The 22,947-nt window shown below is 37.4% G+C and overlaps 1 protein-coding gene across 3 annotated transcripts in view; it reads right to left on the bottom strand.

The window, feature by feature from the left end:
- Positions 1–22,947, bottom strand: part of MSR1 (macrophage scavenger receptor 1) — an 87,837-nt gene that overhangs the window by 19,333 nt on the left and 45,557 nt on the right. For 2 of the 3 annotated variants that reach the window (XM_011934892.1, XM_011934891.1), the window contains exon 8: positions 16,562–16,615. In XM_011934892.1, coding sequence (XP_011790282.1) covers positions 16,562–16,615 — 54 coding nt within the window. Of the gene's footprint in view, positions 1–13,747; positions 14,052–16,561; positions 16,616–22,947 lie in introns of those variants that run through there. The other variant, XM_011934893.1, reaches the window with a different exon arrangement.

Genomic DNA, 22,947 nt, shown 5'->3' with positions numbered 1-22,947 from the left:
AAATATGATTGAACAAGTTGGTAAGTTTGATCCACTTTTTAGTGACCTGGACCCTGCATTCTGAGATTCTTAAAGGAAATCTTGCCTTATCCAGCATTTGGTATTTATCTCTTTGGATTAGGCAATGAGTATATCTTATCTCTACACACAACAGCTTGTCAAGGGGAAAGCTCAGGATCAAAAGTAGAGATGGAAAAAGTTATTTTGAAGGAAAAAACGTGGCATTCTTTCTCAGCCATGGCTAGATGTTAAGATAATGCCACACAGCAAGAGCTGACTTTACAACAAATATAACATATCTAACGAGAAAGAGAGAAAGAGCGAGACTGAGTCCAAATGATTTACTTTGAACACCTGGATCCTGCTATTCCTGAAGCCATATGTTGGAATTGTAATTCTTAAATATATAAACCAACAGACTATTTTGTGATTCAGGATGTTTCTCTTACTTTCTACTTAACAGTTCTTACAAATACTTCGATGGTGATTATTTGTCACAGAATATTAGAAGTGATTGCCCAGTTCATCCTATTTGTCACTGATCCCACCACCATTGGTTATTGTCTATTTAAACTGCATTATTCTGGTAATTGTTATTATTTTATGAGACATAATGTAAAAGAACATCACTAGAATGTAAATACACAATACTAGCCATAAAGAAAAGTGAAATTGTTCTCGTAACTATAAAAACATCAGAATGCATCAAATTTATTTATGGTGTGATCTAGGCCCTCTTTAAGAACAAAGTTACAGAAAGACAGACAAAGCAAACTGAATTCATTCTGAAACAATTCCAGCCATGTGCTGCAGAGATCCTGCCCACAGACACAGGATCAGTTCTTGATGCCTTCCTATCATGTACTGAATTGTGTCACTCTAATATTTGTATGTTGAAGTCCTAAATCCCAACGTGACTGTAGTTAAAGAGAGAGGCTGTATGGAGGTAATTCAGGTTAAAAATTAGGTCACAAGGGCAGAATCCTAACTTGGTAGGACTGGTGCCCTATAGGAAGAGATAAAGACACTAGGAGCTCGGTGCTCACACAGAAACTGCCTCATGAAGTCACAATGAGGAGGTGGCCATCTGCAAGCCAAAGAGAAGCCTCAGGGAAACCAATTCTGCCCCAGGCTTGATGATGGGCTTTTAAGGTCCAGAACTGGGAGGAAATAAATGTCTATAATTTAAGCTATGTTATCTGCGGTATTCTGCTCTGACAGCCCAAGCAGACTAATACGTTTTCTTTTTTCACTTACGTTGCGTATTTTTATTTGCAAAGGAGAAATAGCATACTTCAGGGCATATAAACTTAAAAAGACAAACTTCTTCTTTAATTTATAGGTGGAGTTAAGCTGCCATAGTTGCTATGTTGTGATTTGAACACATTGAAAATCCCTTTTCTGGAAATCACTTTCTCCCTAAAACACCTACTTTAAAGGCTTAGATTTTTATTTAAAAATGACACGAGTATTTACAAAGGGCCTATTAGATGTTTTAATACATTAACAATAATAGTAATAGTTCGTTAGCTTACGCTCTGTGATTGATAAAGTACATATCCTTTTGATGCAGAAATAGTATTTCTAGGTGCAGGTAATGTACTGGATAACAAGATTAAGTGAGAATGTAACAGGAAAGAGTTTGAGGTGGAAGATGTTTTATAATAGAACAGATAATCATTTTATAGGGGACAAATAAATTTTGTTGTAACTCATGAAGTTTTTGGGAAAATATTGTACACAGAAACTGAATATTTGTATGTAAAGAGGTTTACTTGTCTTTTGGGCTTTCCAGGAAATAAAAATGCAGAATTAAACAAAACATCATTAGGAAATTGGTCATTTTGCTAAATAATTCACATTAGAATTCCTTGATGTAGGTCCCTAAAATACCTGAGGGTCAAATATTTTACTTTGGCATGGATTAAGCAGGATGTGAGTAAGAAGTAGAACATGAAAATAACTACAGCATCCAGGAAAGGATTACGAGTCTGTAGGCTAAGCGGTAATGGTGGAATTTCTTGGAGACTCCATGTGAAGCAAGCCAACCGAGTCATTCTAGGAAATTTGGTCTTAAGATTCACCTCAGGTTGGGCGCCGTGGTTCATGTCTCTAACCCCAGCACTTTGGGAGGGCAAGACAGGCAGATCATTTGAGTTTAGCAGTTAGAGACCAGCCTGGGCAAGACAGCAAAACCCTGTTCCCTACAAACATTTAAAGAAAATAGCTGAGTGTGGTGACGTGTGCCTGTAGTTCCAGCTACTTGGGAGACTGAGGCGGGAGGATCACTTGAGCCCAGGAGGCGGAGATTGCAGTGAGTCAAGATCATGCCACGGCACTCCAGTCTGGGAAACAGAAAGAGACTATCCACCAACACCCCCTAAAATAGATTTACATTTTAAGGGCAGCACATTTCCAGAGACACTAGGCTGAGGGGGGCAAATAATAGGCTGCGAGCCTATACAAGGAAAGCGCTTTAATTTGAGCAAAATAAATAATCTTGTGTGAGTATCAGGCTAAATTTCTAGTACACAATAGGAATCCTGGAGTTATTTCTTCAAAGGGCAGGAAAGCGACTTGGTACCCAGGTTATAGAGGAAAGGGAAGTGGTGTGTAGGGTCTCTGCTTCATCTGCATTCCTGCACATAATTGTATGAATTTCCACTTTTGCTGCTGTGAAAAACGGGGCTGATGTTTTTCCTTCTAATTGGTTCTGGTGAGAGTGGGGCTGTGAGAGTTAGTCGGGATAGGGACTAAGCAGGACAAGTGCTAACTGCTGGATCCATAATTGATTTAAATCTCTATTTCAAACAACAAAACATACAGGCATATCCGGTTTTATCGGTCTTCACTTTATTGCTCTTCGCAGATACTGCATGTTTTACAAATTGAAAGTTTGCGGCAATTCTGTGTCCTGCAAATCTGTCAGTCTCATTTTTCCAATAGCCTGTGCTCACTTTGTGTCTCTACGTCACATTTTGCAAATTCTCACAGTATTTCAAACTTTTCCCTTTGTTTCAAATGCTTTTTTTTCTGCACCTAGATGATCACTGTTTTTTATCCTTAAGTATATTAACATGGTGACAAATTGATTTATTTCTTTTTTTAAAACTTTTTTTTATTTTTTTTTATTTTATTTTATTTTATTTTATTTTATTTTGTGTCTCTACGTCACATTTTGCAAATTCTCACAGTATTTCAAACTTTTCCCTTTGTTTCAAATGCTTTTTTTTCTGCACCTAGATGATCACTGTTTTTTATCCTTAAGTATATTAACATGGTGACAAATTGATTTATTTCTTTTAAAACTTTTATATTAGGTTCAGGCATACCTGTGCAGGTTGGTTATACAGGTCAATTGTGTGTCATGGCAATTTGGTGTACATAGATTATTTTGTCATTGAGGTAATAAGCACAGCAGCTGATAGCTTTTCAGTCCTCACCCTCCTCCCACCCTCTACCCTCAAGTAGACCCCACTGTCTGTTGTTCCCTTCTTTGTGTCCGTATCTACTTAAAGTTTAGTTCCCACTTGTAGGTGAGAACATGAAGTATTTGGTTTTCTGCTCCGTGCATTTGCAAAGGATAATGGCCTCCAGCTCCATCCATATTCCTTCAAAGAACGTGATTCATTCTTTCGAATGGCTGCATGGTATTCCACGGTGTATATGTACCACATTTTCTTTATCCAGTCTACGAATGATGGGCATTTAGGTTGATTCCATGTCTTGGCTCTTATGAATAGTGCTGTGATGAACATATGCGAGTTACGTGTTTTTATGGTAGAACGATTTATATTCTTCGGCTATATACTCAGTAATGGCATTGCTGGGTCAAATGGCAATTCTGTTTTAAGTTCTTTGAAACATCACCAAAGTGCTTTTCCATAGTGACTGAACTAATTTATATTTCCACGAGCAGACAATAAGCATTCTCTTTTCTCCACAAACTCGTCAGCACAGCATCTGTAATTTTTTGACTTTTTAATAAACAGCCATTCTGACCGGTATGAGATGGTATCTCATTGTGCTTTTGGTTTGCATTTCTCTAATGATTAGTAATGTTGAACATTTTTGCATATGCTTGTTGGCCATGTGTACGTCTTCCTTTGAAAACTGTCTGTTCTTGTCCTTTGTCCATCTTTTATCATGTTTATTTTTCATTTGTTAATTTAAGTTCCGTATAGATTCTGGATATTTGACATTTTTTTGATACATATTTTGCAAATATTTCCTCCCATTCTATGTATCTGTTTACTCTGTTGTTTTTTTTTTTTTGTGGCGCAGAAGCTGTCTGATTAGGACTCATTTGTCAATTTTTATTTTTGATGCAATTGCTTTTGGCATCTTCATCATGAAATCTTTACCAGGTCCTATGCTCAGAACGGTATTTCATAGATTATCTTCCAGAGCTTTTATAGTTTTAGGCTTTAAAGTCTTTAATCTATCTTGAGTTGATTTTTGTATATTGTGTAAGGAACGAGTTCAGTTTCAGTCTTCTGCATATGGCTAATCAGGGATCCCAACACCATTTATTAGAAAGGGAGTCCTTTTCCTATTGCTTGTTTTTATTGGCTTTGTGAAAGATCAGGTGGTTGTCGGTGGTTGGCAACGCTTCTGGGTTCTCTATTCTGTTCCATTGGCGTATGTGTCTGTTTTTGTACTAGTACCATGCTATTTTTGTTCTGTACCCTGGTAGTATAGCTCAAAGTCAGGTACCATGATATCTCCAGCTTTGTTCTTTTTTCTAAAATTGGCTTAGCTATTTGGCTCTTGTTTGGTTCCATATACAGTTTAAAATAGTTTTTTTTTTTTTTTCTAATTATGTGAAGAATGTCATTGGTAGTTTAAGAGGAATAGCACTGAAGGTATACATTGCTTTGGGCAGTGTGGCCATTTTGATGATACTGATTCTTCCTATCCATGAACATGGAATGTTTTTCCATTTGTTTGTGTCATCTAGGATTTCTTTGAGCAGTGGTTTGTAGTTCTCCTTGTAAAAGTCCTTCACTTCCCTTTTTAGCTGTATTCCTAGGAATTTTATTCTTTTTGTGGCAATTGTGAATGGGATTGCATTCCTGATTTGGCTCTCACCTTGACTGTTGTTGGTATACAGAAATGCTAGTGATTTTTGTACGCTGATTTTGTATCCTGAAACTTTGTTGAAGTTGTTTATCAGCTGAAAGAGCTTTTGGGTCAAGACTATGGGGATATAGAATCATGTTGTCTGCAAAAAGAGTCTGACTTTTTCTCTTCCTATTTGGATGCCGTATATTTCTTTTATTTTCATTGTGTTTTGTTGTTGTTTTGTTTTGTTGTGGTTTTATTGTTTGTTTGTGTTTTTGATACAGAGTCTCACTCTGTCACCCAGGCTGGAGTGCAGTGGCATGATCTTGACTCACTGCAACCCCTGCCTCCCAGGTTCAAGTGATTCTCCTGCCTCAGCCTCTCAGGTAGCTGGGACTATAGGCACCCACCACTACACCGGCTAATTTTCGTATTTTTAGTAAAGATGGGGTTTTGCCATTTGGCCAGGCTGGTCTGGAACTCCTCACCCTAGATAATCTTCCCACCGCAGCCTCCCAAAGTAGATGCACTATATTTCTTTATCTTGCCCGACTGCTCTGGCCAGGACTTCCAATACCATGCTGAACAGGAGTAGTGGAGAGGGCATCATTATCTTGTGTTGGTTTTCAAGGGGAATGTTTCCAGCTTTTGCCCATTTAATATGATGTCACCTGTGGGTTTTTCATAGATGGCTCTTATTATTTTGAGATATGTTCCTTCAATACCTAGTGTATTGAGAGTTTCTAACATGAAGAGGTGTTGAATTTGATCAGAAGCGTTTGCTGTATCTACTGACATCATCATGTAGTTTTTGTTTCTAGTTCTATGTGGTGAATCACATTTATTGATTTGCAAAGTTTTTCATTATTAGTAAAATATGGGGAGATTAAAACAAAATTTGTTGAAAAATGCAATTAAAAAGTAAAAAACACAAAAGATAAACTTTATTTCTCAAACATAAGCTCCATTAAGTTCAAGACACTTTTATAGGTGATGATACTAGCCATTTAGTCCATCCCTAAAGATCTGAGGATCTTAGGAATTTAACTGTATCAATGCTGTCATCTTCTCATTATTAAAAGAAGAAAAATTGGTGTACTTTAAAAATATTTTGAGAGTGGGAAGCAAAAAGATGTCAGAAGCAGCCAAATGAAGATTGTAAGATAGATATCCAATGATTTTCCATTGAAACTCTCCCAAAAATTGTCCTAGTTTGATGAGAGCAATAAGCAAGAACACTGTCATGATGGAGACTCTCTGGAGAAGCTTTCCTGTGAGTTTGCCGTTAAAACTTTGGACAACTTTCTCAAAATACTCTCATAGTAAGCCTAGGTTATCATTCTTTGGCCCTCCAGGAAGTCAACAAGAAAAATCACTTGAGCATCCTCAAAAACTGTTGTGAGAACCTTTGTTCTTGACTGGTCCACTTTTGCTTTGATTGTAACACTTCCACTTCTTGGTAGCCATTGCTTTGATTATGCATTGTCTTCAGGATTATACTGGTAAATCCATGTTTTACTTTCTCCTGTAATTCTTCAAATAAATGCCTCAGGATCGTGACCCCACTTATTTAAAATTTCCATTGAAAGCTCTGCTCTTGTCTACAGCTGATCTGGACACAACAGTTTTGGCACCCATCTAGAAAAAAGTTTACTCAACCTTCATTTCTAAGTCACAGTTGTGCAAGCCAAACCAGTTAGGATGTCTGAGGTGTTGACTGTTGTTCTGCTGTCTCAGTTCTTTTCAATTAAGGCACAAACAAGATAAATTTTTTTTCCTTACAAATTGATGTGGCTAGTGAGCTACTGCAGGTTTCATCTTCAACATTTTCTTATCCCTTTGTAAAATTGAGTTCTGTTTTTTGCTAAACTGCTGATTCCTTTGGGACACTGTGCCTATAAACTTTTCATAAAGTATCAGTGATTTCACCATTCTTCCAAACAAGTTTCATCACAAATTTTATGTGTGTTCTTGGTTCCATTTTAGCAATATTTATGTGGCTCTGATAGGGGCTCTTTTTAAACAGATACCTGATTGTTCTTTGTGCATCAAATTAGATTCTATTCAGACATGTTATAATAAGCTAGCTTGTTTTAGTGCAAAATTTTTGAAATCCAAGTATAGTGTTTTCATAGTACATATTTTCCATGATTCTTTTGAAGACCCCTTGAATTTGTTATGGCAATCAGTGATCTTGGAGATTACTATTGTGATTAGTTTGGGGAACCACAAACCATGTCCATAAAAGATGCCAAACTTAGTCGATATATGTTGTGGGTATTCTGACTGTTCCACCAACTGGCTGTTCCCTCTTCTGTCTCTCTTCCTCTCCTCAGGCATCCCTATTCCCTGAGACACAACAATATTGAAAGTAGAAAAATAGTAACCTAACAATGGCCTCTAAATGTTCCAGTGAAAGGAAGAGTTGCATATCTCTCATTTAAACCAAAAGCTATATATGATTAAGCTTAGCGAGAAAGGCATGTTGAAAGTCAAGATAGGCTGAAAGGATGAAAGATATCTAAGTTGTAAATGTGAGAAAAAGTTCTTGAAAGCAAATAAAAGTGCCACTCCAGTGAACACAAAAATAATAAGAAAACAAACCACCTTATTGCTGATATAAAGTTTTAGTTAGTTAGTGGCCTTCATATATGATCAAAACAACCATGATATTCACTTAAGACAAATCCAAGTCCAGAGCAAGGCTCTATCTCTCTTCAACTCGACGGAGGCTGAGAAGGGTAATGAAACTTCAGGAGAAACATTGGAAGCTACCAAAGGTTGATTCATAAGGTTTAAGGAAAGAAGTCATCTCCGTAACATAAAAGTACAAAGTGAATTAGCAAATGTGGATCTAGAAGCTTCAGAAAATTGTCCAGAAGATCTAGTTAGGAAAATTGGTGAAGGTGACTACACTAAACAACAGATTTTCAATGTAGATGAAACAGCTTGTGTTGAAAAAGATGCCATCAATAACTTTCATACTTAAAGAGGAGAAGTTCATGCTTGACTTCAAAGCTTTAAAGTATAGGCTAATTCCCTTGTTAGGAGCTAATGTAGCTGGTGACTTTAAGTTGAAGGAAATGCTCATTTACTACTCTGAAAAGTATAGGGCCCTTAAGAGGTAAGCTCAATATCCTCTCCCTGTGCTCTAGAAATAGGACAATGAGGCCTCGGTGACAGCACGTCTGTTGACAGCATGAATACTTTAACCTCACTGTTGAGACTTATTGCTCAGAAAAAAAAAAAAAAATCCTTTTAAAATATTACTGCTCATTGACAGTGCACCTGCTCACCCAAGAGCTCTGATGGAGGTAGACTAAAAGACTGGTGTTGTTTTCATGCCTGCTAACACAGTACCCATTGTGTAGACCATGGATCAAGGATTAATTTTTACTTTCAAGTCTTATTATTTAAGAAATACATCTTGTAAGGCTATAACTGCCATACAGAGTGATTCCTCTGATGTGTCTGAGCAAAGTAAATTGAAAACTTTTTGGAAAGGTTTCACAATCCTATATGGCATTAAAAGAATTTATAATTCATGGGAGAAGGTCAAAGTATTGAGGTTAACTGGAATTTGGAGGAAGTTGATTCCAACCCTCATGAATGACTGTGAGGGGTTCAAGACTTTAATGGAGAAAGTCCCTACAAATGTGGTATAAATAATAAGAGAAGCAGAGAACTAGAATTAGAAGTGGAGCCTGAGGATGTGGCTGAATTGCTGCAATCGATAAAACTTGAACTGATTAGAGGTTGCTTCTTATGCATGAGCAAAGAAAGTGGTTTCTTGAGATAAAACCTACTCCTTAGGGGAAGACGCTGTGAACATTGTTGAGATGACATTGTTTGAGATTCTAAATATAAAGGATTTAGAATATTATATAAATTTAGTTGCTAAGGGAGCAGCAGAGTATGAGAGGACTGATTTTAATTTTGGAAGAAGTTCTAAAGTGGGTAAATGCTATCAAATAGCATCCATTGCATGCAGCAGAGAAATCTCTTATGAATGGAAGACTCAATCGATGTGGCATATTTCATTGCTATCTTAAGAAATTGCCACAGTCACCCCAATCTTCAGCCACCGTCGCGCTGATCAGTCAGCAGCCATCAACACTGAGGCAAGAGCCTCTACCAGGAAAAGATTACGACTTCCGGAAGGTTCAAATGATTGTTAGCATTTTTTAGCAACAAAGTATTTTAAAATTAAAGAATGTACATTACATTAAAGACATAATGCTATGCCACACTTAATAGACTCCAGTGTACTGTAAATATAACTATTGTATGCACTGGGAAACCAAAAAAATTGTCTGGCATGTTTCATTGTGATAATTGCTTTTTCTTTCTTTTATTTATTTTTTTCTTTTTTGCCATGGTCTGGAACTAAACCCACAATATGCCCACAGTATGCCTGTATTAGCTGTACACTCTATTAAGGAACACATCTATTGTTAATGGAATGCTGCTTTTTTTTTTTTTTCTTTTGAGAAGGAGTCTTGCTCTGTCTCCAGGCTGGAGTACAGTGGCATGATCTCGGGTCCCCACAACCTCTGCCTCCCAGGTTCAAGCGATTCTCCTTCCTCAGCCTCCCAAGTATTTGGGACTACAGGCACGCACTACCACACCCAGCTAATTTTTGTATTTTTAGCAGAGACAGAGTTTCACCATGTTGGCCAGGATGGTCTCGATCTCTTGACCTTGTGATCTGCCCACCTCGGCCTCCCAAAGTACTGGGATTACAGGTGTGAGCCAACGCTAATTTGTGAATCCACAGAAACACCATGTAACTGTCAAGGATGAGCAGCATTTACCTAAGAAATGGAACCATCCCTACTCAGGTACACTCAGTTCTGCTAACTCATAACTAGTGCTACTAAGAAAGTACATTATGGAGTTAAAAAAAACACACAATAGAAAACAGAGACATTGTAGAGGCCAGATAATAGTGAAAAATGTTAAGGCTGAGCCCGTTACCAAAATAAAGATAGAATATTAACAGGTAGCTCTTCCCCAGGCGCACATAAGTAGCTCTCATTAGTGATAATGGAAGCTTTGTGAGCTTTCAGGGAAGACTATATTTCTGAGTAATATCCTTAGGAGGGAGACTAGAGGCAATAGCTGGAGTAGTTATGAAGGTGGAAACATAAACAAAGAATAATTGAGAATGCTTATTTGGAATTTGATCTGCTGTAAGAACTTTTATCTCTAGCTCTTTAAATGACTAGGCCCATTCTAGAAAACGAAACCGCTCATTACAAATTTCTTCCTTTTCTGCCTTTCTCTCTCTCTACCTATCTCTTTCTTTCTCTTTGCACAATCTCCACATGACATATCTGTGATATTTATATATAAAAATACATAACACTAGTGTGGGAATACTGAATGGAGTCATAAGGACTTTGGAGATGTAAAGACCTGGCTTTGAGTTTCTGTTCTTCCACTAATTAGCAGTAAGACTCAGCTTCTAATTCTAGAAATGGGGATAATAGTCCTTCACCCAAATGCTCTTCTGAGGATTAATGTATAATGCACCAAAAACCCTGTTGGGTTGCATGTGGTGGCTCACACCTGTAATCCCAAGATTTTGGGAGGTTGAGGCAGGAGGATCGCTTGAGGCCAATCGTTTGAGATCAGCCTTGGCAATACAGTGAGATCCCATCTCTTTTTTTTTTCTTTTTTAAATAGCCAAGCATAGTGGTGTGTGCCTGAAGTCCTAGCTACTCAGGAGGCAGAGGTGGGAGGATCATTTAAGCCCAGGAGCTCAAAGCTGCAGTGAGCTATGGAGGTGCCACTGTAGCCCAGCCTGTGCAACAGAGCAAGACTCTGTCTCTTAAAAAAAGATAAAGAAAAGGAAAAAACAAATAAACAAACAAAAAAAAACCCCTTGCCTCACAGGCTTTACTTTGATCAGAAATGCTTTGTAAAAAGACTAGTGTTCATTTAAGATTGAGCTGAGTCCTCCGTAAAAATCAAATGAAAAACCAATGGATTTTGTCCTATCATTGCTTGAGTTTTAGATAGGATACTCAAAATTCATATCCTAGTTGTAGTCTCATTGCACATGAGCAAAGAATGATGAGAAATACTACCAAACCATGTACTGGTAATTGAGACACTTAGGACAGAGCCTCACACAAGTGTTATGTTTTATGGTAGGAATCATTTTGCTTGACTAAGACATCACTCTTCCAAGTTAAGGTGAGAACACAGAAGACAATTCACTATGACTAGCATTAGAGCTTATTGCAGGCTTCTTTTCTCTTCATTATACATTTTTAAAGTTGATAAAATTTGTGCCATTTGTGCCAATAATTTGAACAGGGCATTCAGCATCCATTTTTTTGTCTAAAGAGAGAAGAGAAGACTTTCTTCCCTAATTTGAAAAGTTTGCATTAGTTTTTCACACTGAAAAATCTTTATTTAGTCTAGGATGTCAGATGACTTTTTAACTGAATTCCTGGAGTTGTCTCCCAGCATCTCTGGGACTGAGGCCATCCTGTGCCTGATGTGGACCAAGGTCTGCTGAAGAAAGCTGTTCATACTCTACCTGACTTCCAGTGCAGAATGGGACAGGAGGTCTCATCAAATTAAACCAAGGAAAAAGAGATACAACTTATCTCTAGATGTTTGTGTAAACTGGCTATTCAATGTTGCTAGCCTGCTAATATTCGGGAGTATTCATCAAATTAAACCAAGGAAAAAGAGATACAACTTATCTCTAGATGTTTGTGTAAACTGGCTATTCAATGTTGCTAGCCTGCTAATATTCGGGAGTATCTGAACAAGCGGCTAATTCTTCTCTCCCTTTTACTTCTGGAGATTTTAATGTCATGTAGGCATAAAACCAGAGTACCATTGACAACTCTAACTTGTTTCAACCTTTCCGGGAATTTTCTCATCAGCAGTGTCTTGGGCCCATGCTTTGTCCTTCAGAGTCTGGACTCTTGTTTTATTAGCCTGACATTTTGTTCTGACCTCTGGTGACAGCTTCTGGCCTCTGGCGTGTACTCTGTTTAGTCGCTTATTTATAACTAATGCCCCTCTGCTCGACTCAGACAAACTCATTGATTTGCGATCTGGTCACACTTGCGTTGCTCTATCTAATGTAAAATCTTCTCTTTTTCTTTAGCATCTCTCTTTTTGCCATGACATTTATTCAGCTTCTTTCATTTTCATTTTGCTTTCACTCCTATTCTGATTACAAATTTAAAATGTCTGCATTATACCAATGAGGAAAAGCTATTCCAGTTCAGAGAGATCACTGCGAAGCATACCTTACATCTTTAAAGCACTTTATGATTTCATAGAGCATCTTCACACACACAGTATCTTACTTGATCCTCACAACAACCCTGTGAGGTAGGTGTTAATATGTTCATCACACAAAGGTGGAAATCAAAATGCTGAGATACACATAGGCCTACTATCTAGAGTTCTACTAGCATCTTAATTGTATGAATCTTGGGTCTTAAAGGAAAGAAGAGTTGTGAAAATGTGGTCTGTTGATCAGTAGAGAGAAACCAAAAATATAACATGGAATCCCATAATAGCTTTTTACAACAAAAGAATATTGGTATTCTTTTTCATGATCAAAATGTTTTTGTTTGAAATGACCAGGTAATATAAGAAAAGTTTTATTTTTGGTTTAAATGGGTTGGATAAATTGCCCAAGCTCGACTTCACTTCAAAACTTTAATATATATATAAAATATACATATATTATATATATATATGTATATACACACACACACTGTAATTTAGAAAATAAGAAGATGAGAAGGTAAACTCAGAATCAATTTTTAAAAAATATTCTAAGGAATTAAAAACTCTTTATCTCCTCTGCATACCTATCCAGCCTTATTCTTCCCCCAATATAGCTTAGATGTATTGTAATTGCTTGTTCATTTGTCTACATCTCTCAGGGACAGTTAGCTCTGTAAAACCGGAGACAGTATCTCTCTTATTAGCTGTTATATCCAGCTCATGGAGGTACACAATGGACATGTGAATTAATGAATTAATGAGTGAATAAATGGATTTTCTTCCGACATCCCTATCTCTGGTTGAGAATAATGTTTGAATAGAAAGAACTTGCATATTATCAGTACCCGTGACAGTTCTCCTAGAACCCAATAAATTAAATTGGGTTCTAGACTCTAGGTGAATGGGTGTAGTTCAGAATGTGCAACAGAGCGAGACTCTGTCTCTTAAAAAAAGAAAAAGAAAAAGAAAAAAAAAAAAGCCCTTGACTCACAGGCTTTACTTGGATCAAAAATGCGTTGGAAAAAGACCAGTATTCATTTAAGACTGAGCTGAGTCCTCAGTAAAAATCAAATGAAAAACCAATGGATTTTTCCTATCATTGTACGAGTTTTAGATAGGATTCACTTAAAATTCACACCCTAGTTGTAGTTTGCAGATGAGCAAAGCATGATGAGAAATACTACCAAACTACATATTGGTGATTGAGATATTTAGGACAGAGCCTCACATAAGTGTTACACGGTATGGTAGGAATCATTTTGCTTGACTGAAACATCACTCTTCCAAGTTAGGGTGAGAACACAGCAGTTCTCCTACAACTCAATAAACTAAATTGGGTTCAAGACTCAAGGTGAACGGGTGACAGAGAACTGAGGACTGCTTAGAGCAGCCCTCCAGTCCATGCATGAGAGGTGTCTAGGCTGGGGGTGAGAGGGGAGAGGAGTGATGGTGGCGTAACTGGAGTAAGTAGAGGTATGAGCGTGGGAGCAGAGACCCAAACAGCACCAGGGAGCAGGAGAGGAGGCCATGTGGAAGTCAGGTACAACACGGGAACCAAGGTCATTTGGAGGAGTCACAAAAGGATCTTGGAAGTCAGTTGTGCAGATGACTTGTCCAGAGGTGAAGGGCCTTTTAATGAGATGGTAGCAGAGGATGTCCCGCCCAACCCACCTGATCTTAAAAGGGCCCCGCCCTCACATGATCAGTGAGTTGTACTGGTCCTGACACATGTATAAAAGAGGAAATTAATTATTATTTTTAATCATATTTAAAGAAAGCCTGAAAAAATTTTAAAAATGCATATTAAAAAACTCAATATACATTTTCACCTACCAGAATTAACTAAAGATATGGGGAATCAGGTACTTTCATACAGAATAAGTTGGTACAAGCTTTTAGCAGCCATTTACAAGAATTCATCAAAGGGTAAAATGTACATAACCTTTGAACAATTGATTCTACTTCTAGCAAATTCCCTATTAAAAAGTATTCCCACAATATTATATATTGGAGTGTTGAATACAGTATTGTTTATTAAAGTCTGACCAAAGCAAACAAAAATCATTTAGTGTTCAGGATGAGAGGGGTGAATGGCTATATTATGGTAATTATGATATAGCTGAGTAATAGAATAATGTGTAGCCATTGAGAGAAAAGAGGTAGAGCCATATATAATGATATGGACAGATGACTGACATATTAACATCAGCAAAAAGCAGAATATACCACATTAGATGTTTATGTGTATCATTCTTTTTTAAGCATTATGCAGTTGTTATACACTCTATTTGAGGAGGAAGGGCCTGGTGGAGAATTCAGAGGCTATCTACAAACATCACTCTTACTGCTTCCTCAAAGAAAGTATGTACATAAACTCCAAAATAGCCATTAAAATATCTGTAACTGAAAACATTTCTGAACATATCTGAAGAAAATGTTCAAAGCATTTGATAACCTTAGGTGATGCAAGAGAGTGGGGTGCTGTTTGCAGACTAAAAATTAAAAAAATAGCTCCTTATTTGCAAAGCTTGACTAGACTCAATGTTAAGAAGCTCAGAGAAAGCCTCAGGAAAAGGAGATAAAGAAAAACAAAAGATAAAATAAAGGCAGAGATGATAAACATAAGGATAAGAAGGAGAACTTTTTAAGAGGAGCTCAGCTGAAAGTAAATGGAGTAAAGAGGAGAAAGAAAGAAGTAAGTCAAGTAAAACATATACAGCAGGTGGGCTGGGCACAGTAGCTCATGCCTGTAATCCCACCACTGTGGGAGGCCGAGGTGGGCAGATCACAAGGTCAGGAGATCGAGACTAGCCTGGCCAACATGGTGAAACCCCATCTCTACTAAAAATACAAGAATTAGCTGGGCGTGGTGGTGCACACCTGTAGTCCCAGCTACTCAGGAGGCTGAGGCAGGAGAAGAATCATTTGAACCCAGGAGGTGGAAGTTGCAGTGAGCCAAGATGGCACCACTGCACTCCAGCCTGGTGACAGAGTGAGACTCCATCTCAAAACAAACAAACAAACAAAAAACACCAAACAAAAAAGTATACAGCAGGCAAAAGTGACCACTTTAAAGAACAAATGGATACAATGGAGAAAAGACAGACTAATGCTTCTTTGTTTTAATATAATAATAACAATAATACTCATTAAGTAACACTAAAGTACTCAGAAGAAACACAAATCTCTGTTGTACTTTGAAAGCATCGTGATTACACTAATGATTACTCTAATGGGTGGTATTCATGAGCATGCCCTACTTTGCCTAAATATGGCATACCTACACAGTACTAGGTTAAAATAATTAGGTTTTGTAAGACAGAGGAATTGGTACTGTATATTTCTAGATAATGATTACAACTAAAAACTGCTAGATTTTGGTACATAAAAGGATTTGCCAATATCTGTCTGAAACAGACCCCTGATGATTAAATATGATCACCCTGTTTGTATCAGCTATCCATGAACACATAGACACATACCCATCACATGTAGTTCCTACTGGGAATACAGAACAGGAAGCCTTTTGATTCTGAGAAGTTAAGTGGGCGTTCCACATTCCCCTTCATAATCCTTTCATCATATCAGTATACATTGAGCCAAGACACAACAATTGACTTACAGCATGGCACATAGAAGACATCTCATCTAATACTCAGTTTTTAAGGTCCAATTAGCAGATTGTTTATATCGTAACATGAGGTCAGCATTAGATTGACAAATATTCTTGTGAAATCTATTCTGTTGCAGGTTTAAAGGTTTAGAACATGGAATACCACATTTCAAGTTTTTAGTAAAATAAACAAGACAAAAAGCCCCAGCCTCAGAGTGGTAAGTTTTCAGGGTTCTTAAAACTGTCCAAATTCTTATATTTAAGGGTTCATTTAGTAAGGAAGGAGGTTGTAATTGTTTCTACTCATAAGCTTGATTTTCCCTCAGTGAATAGAAATTGACTTGAAAATTGAACAATTTTCTATGTGGAATATTTAGAAAATAGTGTTCATCAGAAAAACAAGACAAATGGATAATGAGATTGAAAGAGTTGTATAATAGAATGTATTTGTTTTACCCCAATTAGCACGCTTATTTGTAGAAAATTATGTTTGGCTTCCATACAGTCTCTATGGATCTGTGCTGAAGTTCCCAACATTTGCCTCAAGCCCAGATCTGTAGTATCATAGACTTACTTATTACAAGAATTCACACAGAAAACAAAATACTATGTACTTACTTAGTGTGTTTCCACTCCCCTTTTCCCCTTTCTGGCCTTTTGGTCCAGAATTTCCTTGAGAAAAGAAAAAAAATATTTGTTTTTAATCAGGGCAATTCACAATGTTTGCTTTAACTGCAGACAGATCGTCACAAGGTAATTAAAATATAAATGTATAAGAACTGACAGATATTGAAACGTGTAATAGCATTGACATTAATAATAATAATAGTTATTACTTAGGAAGCTCCATTCTGAACTCAGTATTGTGATATTTCAAATTATTTACAAGGCCCTAAATGCCCCATTTTCCTAAATCAAGCAAATCTGAAGAATAAGGAGTTTGTTTTGTACTTATTCATCGTCCTTTTCTTCTCTTTCTTTGACTGGTCTTACTCACACTCCCAGGAAGTCCAGTGCCTTCCATCAGCTCCCACATCCCATTCTTCTATTCACATTACAATTTATGGTTTTCATTTCTTTAGAGTGTACCATCCCCCAACACTGGGCTGCCAAGGAATTTCTGGGAGTGTTGAGATTCTTAGTCATGGAGAAGGTAGGAAGATCCTTGGAGCATTCTCATCTCTAGAATGATCACCTTTGGTTTGGAGAAATCTCATCCATTTATACAGGGGTGTGGTACAAATATTTTATACGAGGGTCAGGGCTTCAAATGGATGCGGAAACACTGCTAGATCTTGGTCTTTGCCAAGGGGTTGCTACTTCACCCACTGTTGATTTTTAAACGAGTCTGCAGATCTTTCTTTAGTACCAAGAAGATATTTCATCTCATAAGATTGGCGCTGTTCCTGCTTAGTGATTTTTTCTTCCAACAACCATAAGATACAATCAGATCTTGCTAAGTATTGTCTTGACACAAATGTAGAACTGATCTGAGTGCTCTGTCTCTAAGTCAAAATCTTTTATATGTTTTTGATTCCCTCCAGCAAAATCGAGAACCTTCAAACTTTTCATCCTAGAGCTCAGAGGATGCAGTTTAACAATCATAGACTTCGAGACAATAATAGTAATAATTTAGAAACCCTTCTGTTGAATTATTTTGCTCTGCCACTTACTGGGTATGTGGCTTGGGACAAGTCTTTAAATCTTTCTGAGCTAAAGTTTATTCTTCTAGGAAATAAAAGAATAATGCTTTCCATTGTAGAGTTACCTGTTCATTACGCACTTTGCCCATAAAAGATACACATAAAAGATCTAGTTCTTCTTATTTCTATTCTTTACCTCCTAAAGTTTAGCTGGAATCTTCTCTCTGTGATTTTATTCTCAGGGAATGAGAGAAAAACTTTGTCATCTCAGTTCATTTTTTAGGGTACAATTATATATAATTTTAGTGTTTATATGTTTTTTTGATTTCTCTAGTTTACATTGTTTTCATCTGTGCTTTATTTTGAACATGTGTCATTATATATTTCTTAGAGAAGATTTTTGGATCCTAATTTACCAACTTAAAAAAATACATATATATCATATAATGTATAGAATTAGTATCATGAGACTTGAGGCACTTAAAGAGTAAAAATTATTCCCAATTGAAATTGTATTTTGAAGATTTAATGAAATGTCAGCCATTTTATATCAGGGTCATAATACCAAATTTCTAATTCTCTAATTGCTTTGCATAATGTGATTATACTTCATATCATTACATTCATTTCTTAATTGTAATTGAGTTGTTTCAGGTACTGTTAAATTGGCAAAAATCGTTGTTAACACAAAGCACCCAAAACCTTTCCTATTTTTTGAGAGCATGCTTTAATAAAATATAGTACCAAATTTTCAGATTGTCCAAGAGGAAAAAGGTCTAAGAAACTGTTAAAAATTTGGGAAGGGAGGAGTTAAAGTGTAACTGATCAGTTCTAATTCTTTTCATAAAAGAGAACATAATAAGCAAGCTTAATTTCATTATTTCAACATTATCTTCACAATGAGAAAAGAGAAAGAAACTATGTATTTTTCCTAGAAGTCTTTTCACACAGCAACTTGTCTTAGATATTTCAGAACAGACATGCTTAAGCCAGAGCACTGACCCAAGAAAGGCCCTTGTAGCTCTCAGATTCTGTGATAAATAAAAAATTAGTTTCATGTTTTTATTTTGCTTTTGTTCTTACACCACTGTGACTTTTCCTCTTAAAGATGGTAAAATGAAATGCCTTATCCCCTTATAAATAAACAAATGTTTTGTATCATTTTAACATGATTCAGAGATTTGCTTACCGATGATACTTGAAAATTTTTTTTCACACTTGAAAATATCAAAAATATCCTTTCTAAAGGAGAGGAATGAATTGGCCCTTCAGAATGATACCTTTGGTAAAAAATGAATGCAAGGGCTTGGTCCAAACCTAGAGTTAACTATCTCCTATCCTATGTATTACTCTTTTAAAAAAGGTAACTTATATTTCTAAAAGCCATTTAAAAATAAGAACCAGGTCATATGTAAGAGGATAGTCTAACTTGAAAGAATCTAAGAGGAGGTGTCTTCAATAACATCATCATGATGTCAAGCATTTTTAAGTGCCTCTTCTATGAGCCAGATACTAGGTTAGACATTTTTGCATACATGCCTTAATTATAGTAACCAAATTTTCTGCAGCTGTAGCCCGCCTCTCCACCCCCCGTTTTTTTAAGCTATTTTTAAATGTGATCATCCTCTCTCCTAAGCCTAGTGCATCTTCCTGGTCCCTGAATTCCTCACCTTATACCCTCTCATTAACCCTACACTATCTTTTTGCTTTGCTTTCCTCTGTCTTCAGCCACTCCTCCTCTATTTTATCTTTCCATAAGCATTTAAATGGTACTCAGATCCCTCCTTCAAAGAATAAACAATGAAACAAAACGAACTAAAAGCGCATCTCTTCCTCCTCCTCTGCATAGCAAGGCAGCTCAAGAGTTGGCTGTACCCCATCTCCAACCCTTATCCACCATTCCCTCCTCCACATACCCTAATCTGGTTATCACCCCACCCCACAGAATCTGCTCTGAACAATGGCAACATCCCCAAAGCAGCAGTTGCAAAGAGCTTTTTGTAGACTTCACCTTACTTGACCACCTTTGAAACTCTCTCTGTCTGTCTTTTTTCATGCTCTATTCTCTGGGTTTTCTTCTTCAGTTGGGCTATTTCTCTTCCATTTGCTACTTCGTTCATCTCAGCCTGTACTTCTAGAACTACTTAAAGCTTTATGCTAAGCCTCTTCTCTTTGTACCTTCCCACTCTCTCGCTACCCATAAATTATTATTAAAATCAGGGGTTCTGAAGAATATTTATATGATCATAGCTAAACTTTGTCTTTTAATCTCTGGCCTCTCCTCAAAACTTCAGACTCATGCGTTCAACCACCTGTAGATAGCTCCGTGAATCACACAGAGAAAATGTTCAGTAAATGTGTTGAATTAATAAATGAACTGTGTATGGTCTAATATTTTAGATAATCCTGAAAATGACCATAACTTACCCTGAGGGACACAATCAGGCTTTGAATGAACTTCAAGAGGCAAAATGGACAGAAGCACGTTATTTGCATGCTGAAAGTTCTACTTTGTTGAACAAGGTAGAACAGAGCCTTCTATGGATTTTGAAGATATGCAAGGTTTCACTTCAATTAAATCCTCCAAACTTTCTGAAGTAAATATGTCAGGTCTTATAAATGCACTACTCTATAGATCTGCTATGCATGGACAAAATATGAAGTCTTCTCTTTCTCTTCTCATGTTTGTGGATCTTTTCAGTTGTAGACTGTCTTATTTACTTTCCATTTCCCTGTTTCTAACACTGTATCCTTATAAACAGTGTGTACTTAATCCATGTAGAAGGAAGGGCAAGGTGGGAAGAAAAGGAGTGTGGGAGGGAGAATAGAAGAAAATAGATGGAAGATGTTCTTTTTGAACTTTCTGCTTCAGAATCTGATAACATTTTTGATGTCATTCACATAGTCCAGGCTGTTAAAAAACTACAGCTCAAGCAATGTGAAGTATCAAAGAGTGTTTATAACATAAATTGGTGTCTTAGCTCTGAAATATATTACTTTATCTATCATGGACCTGTTTTTACATATTTCATTTTTGACAATTGTTGGATTTATTTCTAATTTTACCACCTTCTTCAGACTCTTGTAGAGGAGAGACTGTATTGTTCCTTCTTTTAGTCTGCAGTACAACTAGAGCAGCACCCAGCACTGCTGCTCACATCTCTACCAGATTGGTGTCTTTTAATAAGAAGTGATGTCCTAAGGATATGTTTTGTCAAGGGACTTATTACCTCTGACCTTGCTTTTCTTTGTGCTTGATTACTTTTTCTCCGCTGTTTTTTTCCACCTAAACATAATAGTTTTCAAAACATAGTCCCTGGACCAATAGCATCACCTTCACCTGGAAATTGGTGAGGATGCAAGCCCAGTCCCAGACCTACCACATCAGAAACTCTGGGGTGGAGTCCTGTAAGCTGTTTTAACATATCCTTGTGGTGATTCCAATGCCTCCTATAGTTTGAGAAATACAAACCTAAAGAAATTCTAGGCCTCTTTTAGTCTGGCACTAACAAACACTATTTTCTGTGTAACACATTTTCTTACGGTATGGAATTACTCACTCCATACTCTCTACTTCCATACAGCATTTTGTCCAACCTCACCAAGGTTGTTTACTTACCGCATGGCATTATAGCTAATTGCTTATGCATTTCTTTCTGTCTCCAGCTCCTTAAGAACAGCAGCTGTGCTGTATTTATCCCCAGCACACAGTGACCCCTCATCAAGTTGTGTGCACTGGGTGAATGAATGAAATAATCCTCTCCAAAGCTAAACATATGTTTACCATTTGATCCAGCAATCACACTCCTAGGTAAACTTGTGTCCACACAAAAGCCAGCACATTAATGTTTATAGCTGCTTTATGCATAATATCTAAAAATCTTTTTTTTTTTTTTTTTGAGTCAGGGTCTCCCTCTGTCACTCAGACTGGAGTGCAGTGGCATGATCTCGGCTCACTACAACCTCTGCCTCCCGGGTTCAAGTGATCCTCACACCTCAGCCTCCTGAATAGCTAGGATTACAGGCATGTACCACCATGCCTGGCTAATTTTTGTATTTTTTGGTAGAGACAGGGTTTCACCATGTTGGCCAGGCTGGTCTCAAACTGCTGATCTCAAGCGATCCACCCACCTCAGTAATCTGCCTGCCTTGGCCTCCAAAAGTTCTAGGATTACAGGTGTGAGTCACCACGCCCAGCCTAAAACTTTGAAGCAACCAAAATGTCCTTTAATAGATGAATGGATAAACAAATTGTGGTAAATCCATCAAATGGAATACTATTGAGTAATGCAAAGAAATGAGCGACCAGGCACAGTGGCTCATGCCTGTAATCCCAGCACTTTGGGAGGCCGAGGCGGGAGGATCATGAGGTCAGGAGATCGACACTGTCCTGGCTAATAGGGTGAAACCCTTTCTCTACTAAAAATACAAAAATTAGCCGCGCATGGTGGTGGGAGCCTGTAGTCCCAGCTACTTGGGAGGCTGAGGCAGGAGAATGGCGTGAACCCGGGAGGCAGAGCTTGCAGTGAGCCGAGATGATGCTACTACACTCCAGCCTGGGTGACAGAGCAAGACTCCATCTTAAAAAAAAAAAAAAAAGAAATGAGCAATCAGACCATGAAAAGACATAGAGAAACCTTACATTCATATTGCTAAGTGAAAGAAGTCCATCTGACAAGGCTACATACTGAATGATTCCAACTCTATGACATTCTGGAAAAGGCAAAACTACGGAGTCAGTCAAAAGAAGAGTGGCTGCCAAGAGATGGTGGTGGGGAGGAACAGAGTTGGTGGAGCACAGGGGACCTTTCAGGCAGTGAAACTCTTCTGTCTAATACTGTAATGATGGATACATGACATTATACCTCTGCTGAAACACATTCAATGTACAACACAAACAGTGGCCACTAATGTACATTATAGATTTTGGTTAATAATGATATATCAGTGTTGGTTTATTAATGGTTACATATGTACCACACTAATGCAAGATGTTCATAGTAGAGGAAACCATGTGTGCATAGGTGGTTTATGGGGACTCGCTGTGCTTTCTGTGCAGTTTTTCTATAAATGTAAAACTGTTCTAAAAATAAAATGTATTTTTAAAATACCTCAGTGATAGGGACCCTATTCCTTTTATTTCTTTTTCTTATTTTTTAGAGACAGGGCCTCACCATGTTGCTCAGGCTCGTCTCAAACTCCTGAGCTAAGCAATCCTCCCGCCTCAGCGTCTCAAATAGCTGGGGCTACAGGTGCTCACCTCTGCACTTGGTCTGACTCTATTCTCTTGATGATTATTCACTTTGAAATTAGGGGACAGTAAGCCTAGCTCTTTCTAAAATTGCTGTTCAAAGTTTGCAA

This window comes from Colobus angolensis, unplaced genomic scaffold (assembly GCF_000951035.1).
Source record: "Colobus angolensis palliatus isolate OR3802 unplaced genomic scaffold, Cang.pa_1.0 Scaffold14, whole genome shotgun sequence".
NCBI lineage: Eukaryota > Metazoa > Chordata > Mammalia > Primates > Cercopithecidae > Colobus > Colobus angolensis.
Note: the sequence above shows the minus strand (reverse complement) of the source record. Positions and strands in the feature narration are given on the sequence as shown.